Source organism: Phyllostomus discolor, chromosome 3, assembly GCF_004126475.2.
Source record: "Phyllostomus discolor isolate MPI-MPIP mPhyDis1 chromosome 3, mPhyDis1.pri.v3, whole genome shotgun sequence".
In the NCBI taxonomy this organism is placed as follows: domain Eukaryota; kingdom Metazoa; phylum Chordata; class Mammalia; order Chiroptera; family Phyllostomidae; genus Phyllostomus; species Phyllostomus discolor.
Window position 1 is genome coordinate 111,331,163 of NC_040905.2, and position 18,387 is coordinate 111,349,549.

An 18,387-nucleotide genomic window follows, 5' to 3' on the forward strand; every position below is an offset into this window, starting at 1 on the left:
AAGGCACGCGGTCCCCTCTCCCCGGACCACGGGAGTCCCCACTCTGCCAGAGCCGCGTGGTTCTCCCTCTCAGGGCTGCGGGAGTCTCCACTGCGTCAAGGCCGCGTGGTTCTCTCCCTCGGGGCCGCGAGAGTCTCCACTCGGCTAAAGCTGTGTGGTTCTCTCCTGCAGGGCTGGGCATGGTTCTCCCCCTCGAATGGCTGCCGCGTCTCGGTTTAAATCCCAGCGCCAATCTTCCACTGAAGCCCCATTCCCGGCTCCTCTCACAATTGGCTACAGCTGCCAGATTCGGGGCAGGTGTGGCCCTGTGGTGTGGAGCCAATTACCTCCAGGCTCTTCTGGATCTTATTACAGATCCCTATTTGAGGCTCCCCTCCTGGCTGCACCCTGTTACCATCCCTCCTTTCAGATTTGCACCCACTTTATAATCTCACAAAGGACAATGGACGAAGGTCTCATCTTCTTGTAACTGCTTCCGGCTGGAAATGGACGTTGTTCTACCCACCCATGGGTCAGGGGTGCCCTGAAAGGGGGTGGGGGGTGCAGCAGGGAGGGAGTCCTTCCTGTAAGGGGAAGGACCTTACAGAATCCTGGTCAGTTGGCTGTCACCAGGAAGTCTCAGGCTCGCTGTCCCAAGGCTAGCATTACTGGACCGTTGGCGTCCTGCTCATATTCTGGAGGTGACGGATTTTGGAAAAAGTTGGAAGGCACAATTAAATCATAACCACTAAGTGACAAAGGCACGGGCTTAGGTAAGGAATGGCTTATCAGGAGGAAGGTGTGCAAGGCACGCTACACCTATCCGAAACTCTTGTGGCCCACTATACTTCACTCGGGCCGAGGGGAATATGTTAGGATTTCCCTCCTTTCAGATTTCTGAGCCCTTTCTGTCCAAGCCATCCAGACAGAAAACGGGAAATCAGTTCTAAAGTGAAGCCCACAGACCGCCCGATCCCTTCACCAACCCAACCCTTCAGGTTCACCCAACCCGCTGAGTCTCAGACAGACACGATGAAAATGGGCTCCGTAAGTGAGGCCTGTATTCCCGTCAATCACTCAGGTAATGAGGTTCTAGGCATATGCCCTACAAAAACAGAAGAACACACAGGTGCATTTACACAAAAATTCCCAAGCCAGTCTCTGCGCCTGTGAGACTGTTTCTTTGGGACGACATCTTGTTACAAGGCCCTTGCTGCAATGATATTTAACAGTGGCCATTTGGCAGATCCTCTGTGCCTGTAAATTGAAAAGCAAATTTTCAAGACAGTTAGTTGCGCCCTTTCTGATGTTTAACACTGAGTGTTGTATTTTCCTCAAACCGTAATTTTTCTCCTTAAGCTCACCCTCACTGTTACTAAAGGGACTACTTTGAGTCCCGCTTTTCATTTTGATTGTTCGTTTGCATAAACACACCAAGAGCAGCCTGGATCCCTTACGATCCTTGAGTCTACTTGGCTGGAACTCACACCGGCAGCCTTTCGATCGACTTCTCAGTCCGCCCCCACCTTGGGGCACAGAAGCAGAGCCACACATCCGCCATCTGGCTTCGCCTGCACCAGTTGTTTCACTCAAATCCTTGAGGCTCCCGTTGTGCTTACAGGTTCCTTTTGGCCATCTTTCAGGAAAGCAGCCTTCGCTCCTTCCCTGGAAAGACTGCCATGAACCACACAAGCAACCAAAGTACCAGGCTTTTCTCGTGGGCATACGCTCGCTTCACAAGTCAATCCCAGTTCCTCAGGGCTTTCCGGTGACGACCGGAACCCATACATGCCCCCTTCAGGCGTGACATTCCAGTCAAAGTCTTGGTTAACAAAACCACTACGAACGACTGCTCTTATTGCTTTTATGCAAAGAAACCTTATATTATCGCTCACTCCTTCAGAATGCCAAATTCTGGAGGGATCAGGGAGGGAGAAAAATACAAAGCGTGAAGGAAAATCCTTTTCCTTCTGATATCCACCAGGCTTCTCAAAACTTTCCTACAGAGGGTGAAGTTTCAACCTTCCCTGGAATCCTCAATTTCCTTTTCAGACCAGATACAGAGCCAAATCCAAAACCTAGAGTCCCAGAATAATACACAGGTAGAAGCATTCTCTTGCACCAATGCGTCCATTGGTGCCTCGCAGAGACATGCTCCCTCAGGTCCGGTCTCTTGGCGGAGACATGCCCCTTTTGCCTCTGGCTGAAGCACTCGTCAGCCCCAAATGACCCTTCCCGGGTCCCGAGTGGCAAAGGCATGCTCCCCAACCGGTTACACGTGAAGACCTTTCCTAGGTCTTCAGCTACAAATTTGCTCTTTTTCCATGAAACCATAAAACAAGCAGCTCAGGGTTCCTCTACTCCAGGTTGAAAACTGTCACAACCTTTACACATCATTTTCGCATCCAGATTTAACCATCATTCTCTTTTAACCCTGGTTCCTTTCCCCTTTTTCCATGGGGGCACTCATTCCTCCAGTGCCCCTCCTCCTTGCAATAGGCACATTGATTACGGCCTAGTGCGCCTTTCTTCTCCGTAGGGCCCCTTTTGCCTCTGACCCAACGAGTTTCCCTTTTCTGCCCTAGGGCCCCACTTCTTTTGGTTTCCCTGGGCTAACTCCAAAAACACCGTGGCCCGTTTTGCCTTCCCTGCTTCCTGGGCATTGTACACTTTAAAGGCTATGTCCACTAGCTGGGAGGAGCTCATTCCCAGTACTAGCTGCCCTGCAGAGGGGGCCAGGCCCCTCCCACCGGCAGAGGGTGGTGCCCCAGGGCCTAGCTGCCCTGCACAGGGGGCCAGGCACCTCCCACCTGCAGAGGGCGGTGTCCCGCGGAGAAGCCCCCCACCCACAAGGGGGCTGGACGGAGGCAAAGCACAGGCACCTCCTACCTGCTGGGGCACCCGGACTATAGAGCCGACCCCCCCACCCACTGGGCCTGGGGTGCCCCAGAGGCAGGCGGTGCACAGGCCCCTCCCACCTGTGAAGGTGGCGGCAGTGCTCCCGAGCCGAACCCCACCCGTTGGGGCTGGGCTGCCCCACAGGCAGGCAGCGCGCAGGGCCCTCCCACCTGTGAAGGTGGCGGCAGAACGCAGGATGCGCCCACCTGTAAACATGGTGCCAGCCAGCTGGCTCTGGTTTCGAGCGCCAAGGGGTCCCCTCCCATATGCTGCTGAGGATAGCTAAAGGAGCCAACTCGCGTATCTGTGGTGGACACTTCTCCCACCTGCAAGGGCTGGGGAGTCTGGTGGCCCCCACCTCTTGGGAGGTCGCAGCACCACTGGACTTCCCCCTGTCTGCGAGCTCCCATTCCCTGGGTTCAGAGCATCAATGAGGTTTATCTCCTCATTCTCTCTCTCTTCCTGTGTTCGACTATCAGGGAGGGGTTCTGAGACCACTTTTCTCTTCTGGACCATCACACGCCCCCCTGTCTCTGGCACAAAGCTGTTGTGCAATATTATAAATGCATTAAGATAGTGTCATTCTTCCCATAGTTCATACCGCCAGCAATACTGTTTCAATCTAGCAATGATGCAGTCACTCAAAGAACCATTCAGTGGCCATCCCAGCTCACCACCCCAAGCATAAGTGGGCCACACCGTGTTACGATAATAAACCATTAACTGCTTAGTCAAGGGAATCTTGTATGTCGACTTAGCACAGTAGTTCTCCCAATCCCTTAGGATTCTACCCAGTGGGCTCCACTTAGGGACTGGCTCAGAACTACTCTGACAGTTCCGACAAAGCAAGCAAAAGTTCAAACAAAGCAAGCAAACGTTACAGATGGCGTAAAGACCAGGTAGTTCCAGATTCATTATCCAAAATCCCCGCTCCATTATTCGGAGACAAAAAAAAAAAAAGCACTCAGAAACCAAGTGCTTTTCAACCAAAACACTTCCACGTCTCTGCTCTCTCTCCCCGCGTTTCTTCTCCTTTTCACCTTTCCAGGCATGATAGGCGGCCGATGCCCTCAGGAGGAGTGCGGAGAAATTAAGCCTCACTCTCTCGCACCTGAGAAGGTCGGTCTGCCACGGACAATTACCGTCCCATCTGGGTGGCCAAATCCTGTTACAGAACAGACAAGGGGGCCTGGGACGATAAACTATTATTGGAAGAAGCCCCCAGGTTTGTTATGTCCACCGCCAGAGGAAAGACGTCTCTCAATGCCAGAGGTTTGTGAAAAGGAAAGGGAACGTTTAGTTAATGCGATACAAACTTCAAGTAGGGACCCGATGTCTTCACCAAATTCCTAAAGTCCCTTAAAGCACCCACAAGCACACACAGTCCTTCCTTCTCCCTTTGCCCAGTCTGGGGTACCGTATCTCAGTCTGTGGTACCGTATCTCAGGAAAGTTCTGTTGAACTCTGTGGCTCAGGCAGCCCTGAGCCACAGAGCTAGAACCAGAGCTAGAACCAGAGCTACTGGTTCTTCTCAGTAATCCGTCTTGGCTGGTAGGCTTCCCTCAGTTCCCAGCACCATCAGCTCTGTCACCGGGATCTCTGCTAAAGCCAGGTGATGGTTCCCCCTTCTAAAGCTGCGGGAGTCCCTACTCTGTCAAAGCCTCGAGGTTCTCTCTCCACTGCCTCAGCCCCATGGTCCTCTCTGCACAATGGCCGAGGGAGTCTCCACTCAGCCAAAACTGCAGGGTTCTCCCCCTCAATGGCTGCAGGGGTGGGGGGGGTGCGGGGGACAGTCGCCGAGTGGCGGTTCTCTCCTAAAGCCGCATGGTGATTCTCACAAGGTTGGGGGAGTCCCCACTGTGCTAAAGACCGAGTGGTTCTCCCCCTTGAAATGGCTGTAGTTCTCTGTCTGCGCTACCACGGCTGTGTGGTTCCCCCTCCAATGGCTGCCACCTCTGGGTTTAAATCCCCGCGCCAATCTTCCTCTGCAGCCCCATATCCACCTTCTCCCACCATCGGCTACACTTGCTAGCCCTCTCATATCCTTCCAGCTTTACTGGGCTGCCATCCTGGGTCTGGGCAGGCATGGCCCCATGTCCTGGAGCCAATCTTCTCCAAGCTCTCACACAGGCACTGTAAGGCAGGGGACCTACCTCCCAGTTACATCTTGGTGGGGAAGTTACTTCCATTCCCCTGGCTCAGAGCAAGGCCACAGCTATTTAACATATCTATGTAACCAATCAAAGGTTATAGAAATGTTAAATGACCACACCAGAGGTTAGCCACAAAGCTGCTGCTATACAAAACAGCTCTCAAAGGCCCTGCTCCATTTGTCCCTTCCCCCAACTCACCTGAAGGGGAAAGGGTGAGGACATCCTAATATTTCATGGACACCTTGAGTTCTTGACCCTATTTCAAATCCCTATTTTGCCCCCCACCCTGGCTGTACCATGTTACAGTGTTACCAGATGGGGTCTGGGCCCAGAGCAGGTCTGCCTTCGGCCAGTGGTCTGTGAGTATTGATTTTGTTAGAAAAAATTTCACAACATGAGTCCAGGTGATTTTGAGAGTATGCTTATTAAAGCTAAGGACAGTGGAACAAAGGAAGGGCTTAAGATAGAAGAAGCAATAGCAGAGAGAAAGAGGAAACAGGGGGCCTTGGAGTTAGGTTCAGGGGGTACCTTAGAGTTGGGGGTGGGGGGAATAGCAGAAATAGAAGGTGTGGGTGTGCTCTAGTGAAAGCGTGCAGTGAATTGAGTGTGTCTGTTAAAGCTGAGACCAGTGCCTATGGGGGGAGAAGTGGGGAAAGGGAAGAGGCTGGCATGCTCCTGCAAGGGAGAAGGCCCCCTGGATTCTCTGTCTTGAGGATTTTTATATCTCTTTGGCTGTTGGCCAGAATCCTAGGGGAGGCCTCAAGGGAGGGTCTTAACAGAATATTCATTAGCATTCAGGTGTCTCCTTCAAGATGTTGATTCATCAAAATGTGTGTATCATGGGATCAAGGTTATTTTTCTGGTTAGTTTTATTTTTAAAGCACATTATTGAAAAGAAACCAGGGACCAGGACCAAGGTCAGTCTGCCCTGGGATGGTCTGGAACACATAAATCATTTGCTCCTAAGTGTCCCTGATTATGGAAGATAAAACCTTGTGATTCATTAGCTGACCATAAGTTGCTCAATCATTTGGCCTTGTTTAATTATTTTGTCTCAGTTTCCCTTATTCCACTTGTCAAGAAATTTCCCTAGCTTCTCACTGTCCTGCCTCAGTGGAGCCCAGATGAGGATGCTACGAGGGGACCAAGGTATTCCAAAGGAAGAACAGGTGTGAGCAAAGAAGAAGGCCCTGAAGTTAGCTGATTTGGCTGGAATTGTGGCTTTGAGCTTGTTAAAAGATAAACTGGGGCATATTTAAAATTTTAAGGGTTTATCTGGGCAAAAATCAATTCAAATCAGGGAGCACCAAATAGGAGGTGCTTTGGAGCACAGGGCCATAGGAGCCAGGGGAAGACTCCTGTGGAGAAAATGGGGAAGCAACAGAAGGAAACTGATGGGCTAGAGCTCAAAGCCTTGTTAACTGTTTATGGCTGTCCTTAGCATTTTGATATCATAACCTCAAGACATTTCCAGGTTTAACTTTTGGGTTACTTACTGTATAGGCAGCCATGGCATTGGAACCACATCAGTCTAATGGCCTCCTTGTTTAATTAATGTGACAGGCTGCTCAATTCAAATGGAGAATTTCTGTGGCACTTGTGTACTTAGAACAACCTGGCAAAGGAGTGACGAACATCAGAGTAGGGAGAAGACCAAAGGTCAGAACTGGCCAGAGAATGCCCACCACTTGCCAGCTCCTGGTTGATATACAGAGAAAGGAGGACTCCAAAAGCAGGGAAGTTGGTGGCAGGCCTTTGCTGGTTTGCTGGTTGTTCTGGCAGCCTGGAGGAGAAAGAACTGCCCCTTCCACATCAGTGTATCTGCATCAGACCAGGTCATTTCATCCCCGACAGGAGCAGTCATTTTGAGTGTGGTTACCTGAAGTCAACTAACTTTGGTTCACCCACAGGCCCCAGAAAACCTCTTGGGGGCCTGTTTGAGGTCACTGACTGTTAGTTTAGAAACCAAAGTGTCGGCAGGCCCCTGAAGCCTTGAAGAAAGAAATCTGTTCCATCCCACTCTCCCAGTTCCTGGTGGGGGCCAGCAGTCCTCGGCACTCTTTCTCATAGCTGCCTCGATCCAGTCTCCGCCTGTCTTCACGTGGCTACCTTCCCTCTGAATGTCTGTACATGTGTCTCTTTTCTTATAAGCACGCCGGTCAGCATTCAGGGCCCACTCTACTACCGTATCAGCTCATCTTAACTAATCGCACCTGCAAAGATCCTACTTCCCAAGAAGGTCATGTTCCATGTTTCTGGGGGGATACAATCCAACCCCATATACTCACCCTGAAAGGCCCTTGGGAGCACTGGCTCAAAGAGGGGTCTGAGTTCAAGCGCTAATCATACTGACTGTGGACAGTAAGGGTATGGCCTGGCCCTGAGTGCCGATGACACCAAAGGCCAGCCAGACCTGCGCTGGCTCCTAGGTGGCCATGTGTTGCAGGGTTAGATGCCACCTAACCCTGGACACTGCCCTGGAACAGAGGCCTGAAAAGAAGTGTCCTCTCAAAGGAGTGTTGAAGTACGTGCTACAAAATAACAGGCCAGCTTCATGGGCTTCCGGCCTGTGCAGGCATCAGGGCCTGCCTGGGCACACAGGGATCCCATGCTTGCTTTCACACTCTGCTCTCGACATCCTGAAATTCTCAATATTTTAACAAGGATCCCCGCAAATTGTCTAACTGACCTGTCTATCCTCTTCCAAAACGTCAGGATCATTAAAGACAAAGAAAGACTAAGGAACTGTTCCAGATTCAGGGAGACCAAAGACGCATGAGGAAATTAGCTACAAATGACTATTAAAAAACAAAATTCAACTTCATAAATTTGAGGAATTAATTGGCTTTGTTAGATGATTCACGAGCCAGGCAGCATCCGATCTAGCGATTAGAAAGGAGTTCCAAAGAGATGTTTAAAATGCAAGGCTTTTATACACGGGAGAAAAAGAGTGGGTTGTTTCAGGCAAGATCACTCCCTTCAAGAGACAAAAGGGGTCTATCAGGCACATGTTGGTATAAGAACATCCAAATCTGTAGAGAATTTTTATAGTAATTTATTTGAGCTAAACACAGGATATGCCTGGAAGCAAGATCTCAACAGATTAAGAAAAACCCTTCAGAGAGTAACAGTTGACGCATTTGAGATTAAGGAGGGGGTGTAAGGAAGATTACAGGAAAGTGGGAGAAAGCAAGGCAGGGATTGGGTTACAGACGTTTAAGATTTGAGCTCTCTTGCTTTAGAAGGAGGGACCTAAAAGGGGAGGATTTAAAAGCTGTGTTAACGTAGATGCACAGAAACAATGGACCTGGCTTGCTAGAAGCGAAGACAAACCTTTCACTACAGAAGTTACAGGCTGGGGGCATGGCCTGCCCAGGTTAAGAACTTGTGAGGTTACCCTATGAGGCTACTTTTCACAGAGACACTTTTTTTGTCTATACATTTTACCTCTGTAGTGCTAACCAGGAAAATCCAGACTGACAGGTTAAGATTACCTTCCTGAGAGGGGCTGAAATTGCAATTAGGTTAAGTATCAAGTCTCTGTTTGGTGATGTCGGGTTTAGCACAACTTACTCCACTTGGAGCCTTTTGTTTCTTTTTTAATGGGACATTATAGGGACAATTGATAAAATTCTAATATGAACTATGAATAGTTAATAGAACTCTACCAATATGAAATGTCCTGATTTTTAACTGGCCTGTGGTTATGCAAGAAAATGTCCGTGTTTGTGTAAGACACATAGTTTATTATTGAGGTGAAGGATCATGATGTTTGCAGTTTGGCTGCAAATGGTTTAGAAAAAATGCACATGAATAAAGTACAAATACTGAATTAAATGGAGCAAAGTTAACAATTGACAAAGATAAGTAAAAGGTATACCGGAATTCTTTTTTTTTTTTTTTTAGTTGTTATTCTATTACACTTGTCCCAATTTTACCCCTATACCGGAGTTCTTTATACTGCTCTTGCGACTTCTGTAGGGTTGAAATTACATCAACTTTAAAAGTTCCCGCCGCCACCCCAGCGCCACACACCCTCCCAAAAAAGGACGAGATCCCACGATACCCTTATCGGAAGGAAGATACCAATTCCGTCAGCTTCCACCAGAGGTCCGGAGTAACGTGGGTCGAGCCCACGTGACCAGAGGCCCGAATTCAACATGGCGGCCTCCATGGGTGGCCGGCTTCTCTTACTTATGCTTCTCTGGAAGGTGTCTGACGGCTTCAGCTGGGGGTGAGTACAGCTCTCGAGGGTGGTCGGGGGAGAGCCAGGTTCGGGGGATCCTCTGCCCAGCCGCAGCCCTTTAAGTTCGCGGCCGCCCTACCCCACAGGGCCTCCCTGGACGACGACCTGCTGCTGCCCTACCCCGCTCTGCGCGCGCGCCCCGCCCGGGACTGCGCCAGGGTGCCTGTCGGCAGCCGCGAGCACGAGAGCTGGCAGCCTTCCCCGGCGAGCCCCGGCGCCCGCGGCCCTTCGGTGCGCACTTTCGTTTCGCATTTCGCGGGCCGCGCCGTGACTGGCCACTTGACGCGGGCCGCGGAGCCCCTGCGCACCTTCTCGGTGCTGGAGCCCGGTGGGCTGGGCGGCTGCGCGTCGAGGCGCCGCGCCACTGTGGAAGAGACTGTGCGGGAGGCCGGCTGCAGTGTCGCCCAGAACGGCGGCTTCTTCCGCATGGACACCGGAGAGTGCCTGGGGAACGTGGTGAGCGACGGGCGGCGGGTGAGCAGCGCCGGGGGGCTACAGAACGCGCAGTTCGGGATTCGCCGCGACGGGACCCTGGTCACCGGGTGAGGAAGCAGGGAGCCCCGCGACTGTTGTGGACAGATGTCCTGAGATTTGGGTTGTATCAGTACTGCCATATTCAACCCACCTAGCCAAGCTGAGCCTGTTTCCTCATCTGCAGAATGAGGGTAGTGATAACCAACTTGCAGGGTTCATTTGTCACCCCTGAGCCCTTGCTTTGTGTCACATAATGTGCTGTATACTGAAGATATGTATAGCAGTGAGCAGGCACAAACAGCCTTTGCTTTCACGGACCTCTCCCATTGCTAGGAAAGATAAACAAAAGCCAATGAGATAATGTAGATGAATTCAGATTGTATATGTGCAGTGAAGCAATGAACACGGTGAACCAATTGTAAATACAGTGCTGATTTTAGGGAGGGTGATCAGGAAAAGCTTGTTTGAGAAGGTGACCTCTGAGTTGAGAAGCCTGAAGATTAATCACAAGTCAGCCAGGGTCAGAACTGCAGGAAGAGCATCGCAGTCAGAAGGAACAGCAAATGCAAAAACTCAGAGGTGCACAGAAGCTTGGTGTGTATGAAGGACTGAAGGAAGGGCTGAGTATCAGAGGATGGATGATAGGACTGACTTTTGTTATTTGAAAGCTTGCTCTTACCCTGGCTGGAGACTAGGCTGGAAGACCATAGTGGAAGCAAGGAAGCCAGTTAAGAGCTGTACAGACACCAGGTGGAAGTTTGGCCAGGATGACGGCCTGGGAAATTGAAGGTTCCTATTGAATGATATGTAGCCTAGACTGTGTAGACTGATTATAAGGCTACTTTTGGGATCAGGACCAGGCAGGTTCCTGGGGCAGCCAAGTTGTTGAGGGTGGGGTGGAGAAGGAACCCCACCACCCACAGCTGCCCCTGCTAGTAATTGAACCTCACACCTTCCCTGTGTCCAGGTATCTGTCTGAAGAGGAGGTGCTGAACACTGAGAATCCATTTGTGCAACTGCTCAGTGGGGTCGTGTGGCTGATTCGAAATGGAAGCATCTACATCAATGAGAGCCAGGCGGCTGAGTGCGAAGAGACACAGGAGACAGGTGGAGTTGGGGTGGCATCAGCACTCCTGAGAGCAAGGAGCAGTGGGGCTGTGGAGGAAGCCTTTCAATAAGTACTATTCTAGGTATTAGAGATCAGGGATTAAGACAGATAAGGTGCCTGTTCAATATACAAGAGAAAATATAATTTGCTAAAAAGAAGCGGTAAATGCTAAGAAAGAAAAAAAAATGACGTTGCGGGAAAGGGGCTACTGACAAAGGGAATAGAGAAGTGCTGCTAAAATGGTTCGTGGACCAGCAATATCTGTGTTACCCAGGAGCTTGTTATAAATGCAGAGCTTCAGACCTACTTCAAACCCACAGGATCAGAATCCCTGAGGGTGAGGCCCACACCTTTGTGTTTTAACAAGCCCCCCTGGGTGATTTTGGTGGACACTCAAGTTTGAAAACCACTGAAATGTGGAATGCTGGGGCAGGGAAGGGACACCATGGTCCTAATGTAGAATTGGCCTATTTTAGAATGAGCAGTCAGGGATGTCTTCATGGAGGAGGTGACTTAGATCAGAAGGAGCGAGCCCTGAGAATAGCTGAGGAGAAATACAGTCCAGCCAGAAGGAACAGAAAGTGGCTGCAGGGTGATGAGGTAGAAGAGCAGACCAGGATTCTCATGCTGGGCCTTGGAAAGGTGTTTGGATATTTCTCTAAGAACAGTGGAAGCCATAAGAGTGCTTTCCCCTGGGGGCTGACATCACTTGATTTACACTTTAAGAAGAGCCCTCTGGCTCCTCTGTGAGGCTGACAGGGATGGGGCAGTGGGGAAGCAGTGAAACGCCTGATGGCATGGACTGGGAGGTAACATTGGACTGGCGGGAGGTAGTAGTGAGAGCCAGAGGGCCTCCCATGGGCCGGTGATCAGCCCAGCTGCTTCTCTTCCAGGTTCCTTCAGCAAATTTGTGAATGTGATATCAGCCAGGACGGCTGTGGGCCATGACCGGAAGGGGCAGCTGGTGCTCTTCCATGCAGATGGGCAAACAGAACAGCGGGGGTGAGTGCCAGGAACCAGAGCCTCTGGGTCTGGGCTGAGTGCTGCTTTGAGGAACTTGAACCCACCGATGGCTCGCCTCTGGCCTCCAGTTGTTCCCTGGGGGTATTCATACCCATCTGTCCCCTGCCTTCCCATAGTCTGTACCACTTTCAAGAATTCATCATACCCCTCACCCTTCTTCTCATTCCCCCCAGTTCAGGCATCCTCCCTCCTGAGCCTCAGTTGGAGTGGAAGGAAGTGATCACAGAGTTAGCAGGGAGAAGACCTCAATGCCAGTCACAGCTTGGCTATCTGCCAGCTCTGTGGCCATAGACAAGTCACTCAGCCCCTCTGAGCCCCAGTTTCCTGCTCTGTAAAGAGCGTATTGTGCTATTTCTGTATAACAAATGAGCACCCACTTGTTACATCATAGTTCTGTAGGTCAGGAGTGCAGAGGACTCACTGGGCTCTGTTCAGGGCATTCCACAACACAGTCAAGCCATTGGCCAGGCAGGGCACTTATCTGGAGCTTCTTGGGGGCCGGGGGAAACCCCTCTTCTCAGCTCATTTACGTTGTTGGCAGAATGCAGTTCCTTGCAGTTATAGGACTGAGGTCTTTGTGTCCTTGTTGGCTGCCAGCCGGGGCCTCTGCTCCTGCAGCCACCCACATGCCTCCTCATGTGTGACCCTCCCCACCTCCAAGCCAGCAGATGTGTCAGATCCTTCTGATCCCCTCAGATTTCCAGTCTCTCTCACCCCCTCTTCCACCACTGGCCAGAGAAAGTTCTCTGAAAGGGCTCTTGTGATTCCACCGGGCCTGCCCAGGTAACCCAGGACAGTGTCCCCATTTGTGGACAGCTGTGCCATGTAGCACACCATCACCATGGGCGTGGTCTCTCTCATATTCACAGCTTCTGGGGACTCAGGTGGGGCATCTTTGGGAGGCCATTTAGAAATTTTCTTGCCACCACGATACCATCTACCATGGAAAGTATGAAGAATTCCACCAGAAGTGGTGGTAGGCTCTGTCAACAGTGCCGCTCTTGTGCTGCAGCATCAACCTGTGGGAGATGGCAGAGTTCCTGCTGAAACAGGACGTGGTCAATGCCATCAACCTGGATGGAGGGGGCTCTGCTACCTTCGTGCTCAATGGGACCTTGGCCAGTTACCCGTCAGATCACTGGTAAACACACCAGAGTCTCCTTCTTGAGATCCAGGCCTGTTCTGGACTGTCTCATTCAGCAAATACTGAGTACCTGCTATGTGCCAGGCCATGGGATTCAGCAGTGAGCAGGAAGAGCCAGGATCCCTGCCTCTCACTGCTTATAGGAAGTATACATAGTGTACCAGTACTGCCTAAGCTGGTGAAAGGGGATTGATTAGTCAGGAAAAAACTTTCTGAGGATAATGACGCATAAGCTGAGATCTGAAGGAAGAGGGGGTGGGTAGGCAGATGGGGTGGGAGAGCCTTCTGGGCAGAGAAAGCAGCACATGCAAAGGCCCTGGGGTGAGAGGGACTATGGGGGTTATGAAGAACCTACAAAAGTTTGGAGATGGGGCAGTGGGGAAAGGCAGTTCTCGTGGGCTGCAGTAGGAGGTTGGAGGAGCTGGCCAGGGATGGCCGGCACTGCGGCCTTTCTTCAAACACTGTGTGCCCTTGCAGCCAGGACAACATGTGGCGCTGTCCTCGAAGTGTATCCACTGTGGTGTGTGTGCACAAGCCCCGCTGCCAGCCACCTGACTGCAACAGCCATGGGACCTGTGTGGAAGGGCACTGCCAGTGCACAGGGCACTTCTGGTCGGGCGCCGCCTGCGACAAGCTGGAGTGTGGCCCCTCCAACTGCAGCCAGCACGGGCTGTGCACAGAGAGTGAGTGGGGCTCTGGGGAGGCAGCTGTAAGCGGGGCTCCCAGCTCTTCCTGCCCATCTCTGCCTGGGCCCTCACCTGACCTTCTCGGTCTTGTCTTGGCAGCCGGCTGCCGCTGCGAAGCTGGATGGACAGGGTCCAACTGCAGTGAAGGTAAAAGCCACCAGGCCAGCCCCTCCCCAGCCCCCATGCACACGGGGAGAGGGTACGGTAATTGTGGCAGCTGCCTTCATCTTTGCCTCTTGGTCTGCACGTTGCTTGCCTCGTGTCTCTTGCACTCGCCTCACTTGTAAATCACTGCATTGGTGTCCTGAGGCTGCTGCAACAAATTCTACAAATAAGGCAGCTTAAAACAAAAGAGGTGTGTCCTCTGACACTCAGGGTGTCGTCAGAGTCGTGCTCTCCCTGAAAGGTCTAGGGGAGGACCCTTCCTATCTCTTCCAGCTCTCGGCTTCCAGCATTCCTTTGGCTTGTGGCCACAGCACTCCAGTCTCTGCCTCCGTCTTCACACGGCCTTCCTATGTGTTCATTCTCCCTCCGTTATCTTACCAAGGACCCCTGGTCACTGGATTATGGCTCACTCTAAATCTAAAATCTCATCTCAAGATCTTTCACTTAAGTGTATCTATAAAGACCCTATTTCCAAATAAGTTCCCATCTACAGGTTCTAGGAATTAGGACATATTTTGTGGGGGCAGGGTACAATTCAGCCCACTACAACCATACACAGCTTAAACCCTTCAGTGGCTTTCTTTCACACCTGGTGAGAAACTCATGCTGTTCAGTGTGACCTGACAGGCCCTGGGTGCTCTGGCCCCTCCCTGCTCACTGTACCAACTCTGCTGCTTGTCTCTAAGCCTCGGCCTGATGTCCGGTCCTTGGAGGCCGCCGCCCACACCCCACCCCACCCCTTGGCAGTGGTTTGCTGCTGCCAAGAGGTCACGTCCCCGCAGTACTTCTCCTCGTTTGTACTTTGATATTTGCTTTCTAACTTGCTGGCCCCCTGCCCTCCTCGACTGGAAGCTCCATGAGTGCACAGTCTCAGGGCCTGGCACATTTTCAGTAACTGTTGGGAGAATATGTGAGCCTAAAGGCCACTCAGCGTGACTGAGGTCCATTTGCAACCCTGTCAGTCCCAGCCTGGGAGGGACGGGGCCAGATTTTGCAAAGACCTTCCTTCCCCCATCCCAGCTTGCAGCAATGGCTCCTTCGGGGAGGACTGTGCCAAGAAATGCCAGTGCCAGAATGGAGCTACCTGTGACCCAGTTCTGGGGACCTGCACCTGTCCCCCTGGCTTCACTGGTGACAGCTGTGTACAGGGTAAGTAGACGGTGCTCCTTCCTGGCTCACTGAGTCAGCCAGGAGGGAGCACCACCCAGGGCACCTCCAGGGGCTGGCCTGCGGGAGGATGTATGTAGGTGGGTGCACCTCTTTTTTAGCCCAGTCTGTACACACCTTGGGCCTACCCTGTCAGTGCAGAGAGAGGCTCTGCCAGGGGTGCCTCCACCTCTGCATCCCTGTCTCCTCACTGCAGAGTGTCCCCTTGGCTGGCACGGGCCAGGCTGCCAGAAGCCTTGTGAGTGTGAGCACCAGTGTCCCTGCAACCCCCAGACTGGCAACTGCAACCTCACCCAGACACCCACCCTGAGCAGCATTCTCTCCCGAGGTATGGCCCCTCCCAGGGCCCCTGGGGACAGGAGAAGGCAGACTAGGACCCTCCCAGACCCTCAGCCTCACCCTGGTGTCTTACAGTGAAGCAGTGTCTCCAGCCATCCGAGGTCCCCCTGCAGACAAGAGAATTCTCCCTTCTCACTGGGTAGGTGCTTTAGTGGGACCTGGGGCAGAGGTGGCAGGAGACCCCCTCCCTCTACCTTCAAGGGACTGGGCAAGACTAACAGGTGGCAGCTGGGCATCTAGGTGACATTTCTCCAACATGAGCACAGGGAGAGTCACAGCTGATGCTCAGTGGGATATGGCGAGAAGGACCCTGGTCACCAGCCTCATGGGAGTCGAGGGAGCTGGGCATGGGCTTACTGTCCTTGGTCATGACACTCACAGCTTGTTCTCAGCTCCCAGTACAGAAGCACTGAGCCTCAAGGAACTAGCATCATTTTTCAGGCACCTGTGTACCCTCAGGCCTTGTTTTCAAACAAGGCTTTATTTTCAAACCTGACCTCGAGGAGGATGGTGTATTGAAAGAGTGCTAGGCCCCATCCCTGGAGTTTCCACCTCAGGAGGTCTGGGGAGCAGCCCGGCACCTGCACTCCAGGTGATGCTGGCATTCACGGTTCCAGGACCTGCTTTAAGGACCTTGCTTCTTGTGGTTCTCACCTCCCATAGCCCAGGCCTGGGTGCCTGGCCTGACCCGCTTCACCCAGTCCCCTTCGGAGGTGGGAACCAGGTGTGGGTATGAATGAAGAGTTCCCCAGTATTATTCCAGAGGCAGCACCTGGGACCAGGTGCCAGGTCCCTCCTGGGGAGGCTGACCCAGTGAGTCTGGTAGGGTGAGGCCTGGAGGAAACAGGAAAATGTGCTTTCAGAATGCACCAGAGCAGGGGTAGGTGCCCCAGCCCCTGGCCTTAAGCTCAAGCTTCTCAGGAGTCAGACTTTGGGGACCTCCCACCCCCGACCTAGAATCCACCAGCGAGGGAAAGGAGCCACGGGGGCTGGCAGGTGTGGCTGCAAGCCCCGCACCGGCAATCTGCCAGTGCTCTCTTCTGCTTTGAGGGTTTCAGCCGAACATTCAGAGGGAGGAGGAAGGGTCACTGAAAGACACTGCTCTGCGCCCTCCCACTTCCTGCTGTGGAGAAAGGGATGTCGATTCTCCCTGCTCTGTCTGCCCTGAGGGCCCTGGAGCAGAGTCCAGTCTGTCTGTGGTCAGCGTCCTGTGGAGCACAGGACTAATCCCAGGGCTGGGTTAGGTCATTTGACTTGGTCTTCACAATTTAACATCTGTTTTGAAAAAGATTTTATTTATTTATTTATTTATTTATTTATTATTTATTTATTTATTTTTAGAGAGGAGGGGAAGGAGAGAGACAGAGAGGGAGAGAAACATCAATGTGTGGTTGCCTCTCGTGCACTTCCCACTGGGACCTGGCCTGCAACCCAGGCACATGCCCCAACTGGGATTTGAATCAGTGACCCTTTGGTTCACAGGCTTGTGCTCAATCCACTGAGCCACACCAACCAGGGCACAATTTAACATTTTTAAAAGCTTTATTAACAACATCTGAAAATCAGTAATATTTACATAAAACCCTTTTATTTTAGTGATTTCTCTTGAAATATCAGGGGATACAGCAGCACTGGCTGCATCCCACACAGCAGCTGTTCCCACTGCTCCCCAAACACATGTCTGTAGTTGTGCCTCAGCCCCACAAAAAGGCTTATTTTGCTCCTTGACAGTCACTGTGGGGTCTTTGGAGGCCCCAACCCTGTCTGCCTGTTCTGGGTAGAAGAGCAAAGTGAGAGGGAGGAATGACCCCCCAACACTGCATAGCCCTGAATCTGGGATTTCTTTCCTGCCCCCAGGACCACCTGGCTGGCCCTTACTCTGGTCCTGGTTTTCCTTCTGCTGATCAGCATGGTAGTGAACGTGTCCTTGCTCCTCAGCGCCAGAGCAGAGCGAAGCCGGCACCTGGATGGGTCCTATGTCTACCACCCGCTGCAGGAAATGAACGGGGAGCTCTCGGCCGAGAAGGAGCAGCAGGGTGACGCCTGCACCTCTTTCAAGGACTGACACCTCCAGCTGCCCCTCCTGGCCTGTTTTGGAGGCTCGTTTTAAGCAATCTGACTTCTGCAGGGGAAAGTCCAAGGCCACTGACTGTGGGTGATCTCAGCCCCAGTGCCAAGCCAAGCTTCTGACAGCACCTGTGCCTCAGCCCTTACCTGGCCCTCGGCCCTCCCCCGGATGTCTGCCATGGCACAAGCAACCTGAGCAATACAATGTTCCTTGGAGAGAGACTCCTTCCTGCCTGCCTGTGTCTGCTGCTATGAGGCTGGCCCCCCAGGGGCTTCTGCCAAAGAGCCTCCAGTCTCCTGGGGCAGGAGCCACTAGTGAATGGAACTTAGCACATCGTGACCAAGTGGCAGGCTCCAGCCAGCCCCGCTGGACTGGGGTGGACTAAAGGGACTATGGCACATCACCATGTTTGCCAACGAGAATTCTATTTCCTATCACAGGAAGCTCCTTAGAAGGGATGGGGGATGAAATCATGTTTACAGGCTTTTTATTTTGTCATCCTACCACCGAGAAGGTTTTTATACTTGAATAAATTGATATAATTAAAGGAGCCCTTAGGCAGTGGCTGAATTCTGGACCTCAGGTCACTCCTGGGTCATAACAGGTGAGGCTGCATTACCTGAGTCAGGAGTCACAGACAGGCAGCCCAGAGCTCCTCCAGCTCCCTGATGTATCCTGTGTAACTCAGGGCTTCTTACTTTAATGGGTACATGAGTCATCTGAAGATCTTATTAAAATGCAGATTCTGGCCGGGGGCGGAGAGTTTAAGAAGCTCCCAGGTGGTACCAAGGCTGCCCCAACCACACTTTGAATGGAAAAGATTTAGTGCACACTGCATTTTAAAAGAAATTAGTTACCAGTGTTTAAAAGAGATGAACAACTCCAGGTTTCTGGTTTCTCTTTAAAGAGAGAGAAAGCTAGTGACCCCAGCTGGTAC

The 18,387-nt window shown here is 52.0% G+C and overlaps 1 protein-coding gene across 2 annotated transcripts; it reads left to right on the forward strand.

The window, feature by feature from the left end:
• Positions 1-9,106: 9,106 nt before the first annotated feature.
• Positions 9,107-18,020, forward strand: NAGPA (N-acetylglucosamine-1-phosphodiester alpha-N-acetylglucosaminidase). Of its 2 annotated transcripts, XM_028519949.2 has the most exons (11): positions 9,107-9,264; positions 9,363-9,818; positions 10,718-10,857; positions 11,752-11,860; positions 12,894-13,022; positions 13,503-13,708; positions 13,811-13,858; positions 14,897-15,025; positions 15,240-15,371; positions 15,458-15,521; positions 17,240-18,020. In XM_028519949.2, exons 1-11 carry the CDS (start codon positions 9,191-9,193, stop codon positions 17,445-17,447), a joined length of 1,695 nt encoding a protein of 564 aa, XP_028375750.1. In that variant the 5' UTR covers positions 9,107-9,190; the 3' UTR covers positions 17,448-18,020. The 2 variants fall into 2 exon arrangements, with proteins under 2 accessions (XP_028375750.1, XP_035876849.1); XM_036020956.1 differs by lacking the exon at positions 13,811-13,858.
• Positions 18,021-18,387: the final 367 nt, after the last annotated feature.

What these genes read in the sequence shown, in the direction of transcription:
- NAGPA (XM_028519949.2), top strand. Translation starts at nt 9,191, where the DNA reads ATGGCGGCCTCCATGGGTGGCCGGCTTCTCTTACTTATGCTTCTCTGG. An exon ending in AGTTACCCGTCAGATCACTG is followed by an intron (nt 13,023 to 13,502) that starts GTAAACACACCA and finishes GTGCCCTTGCAG; the next exon opens with CCAGGACAACATGTGGCGCT. An exon ending in GAATTCTCCCTTCTCACTGG is followed by an intron (nt 15,522 to 17,239) that starts GTAGGTGCTTTA and finishes TCCTGCCCCCAG; the next exon opens with GACCACCTGGCTGGCCCTTA.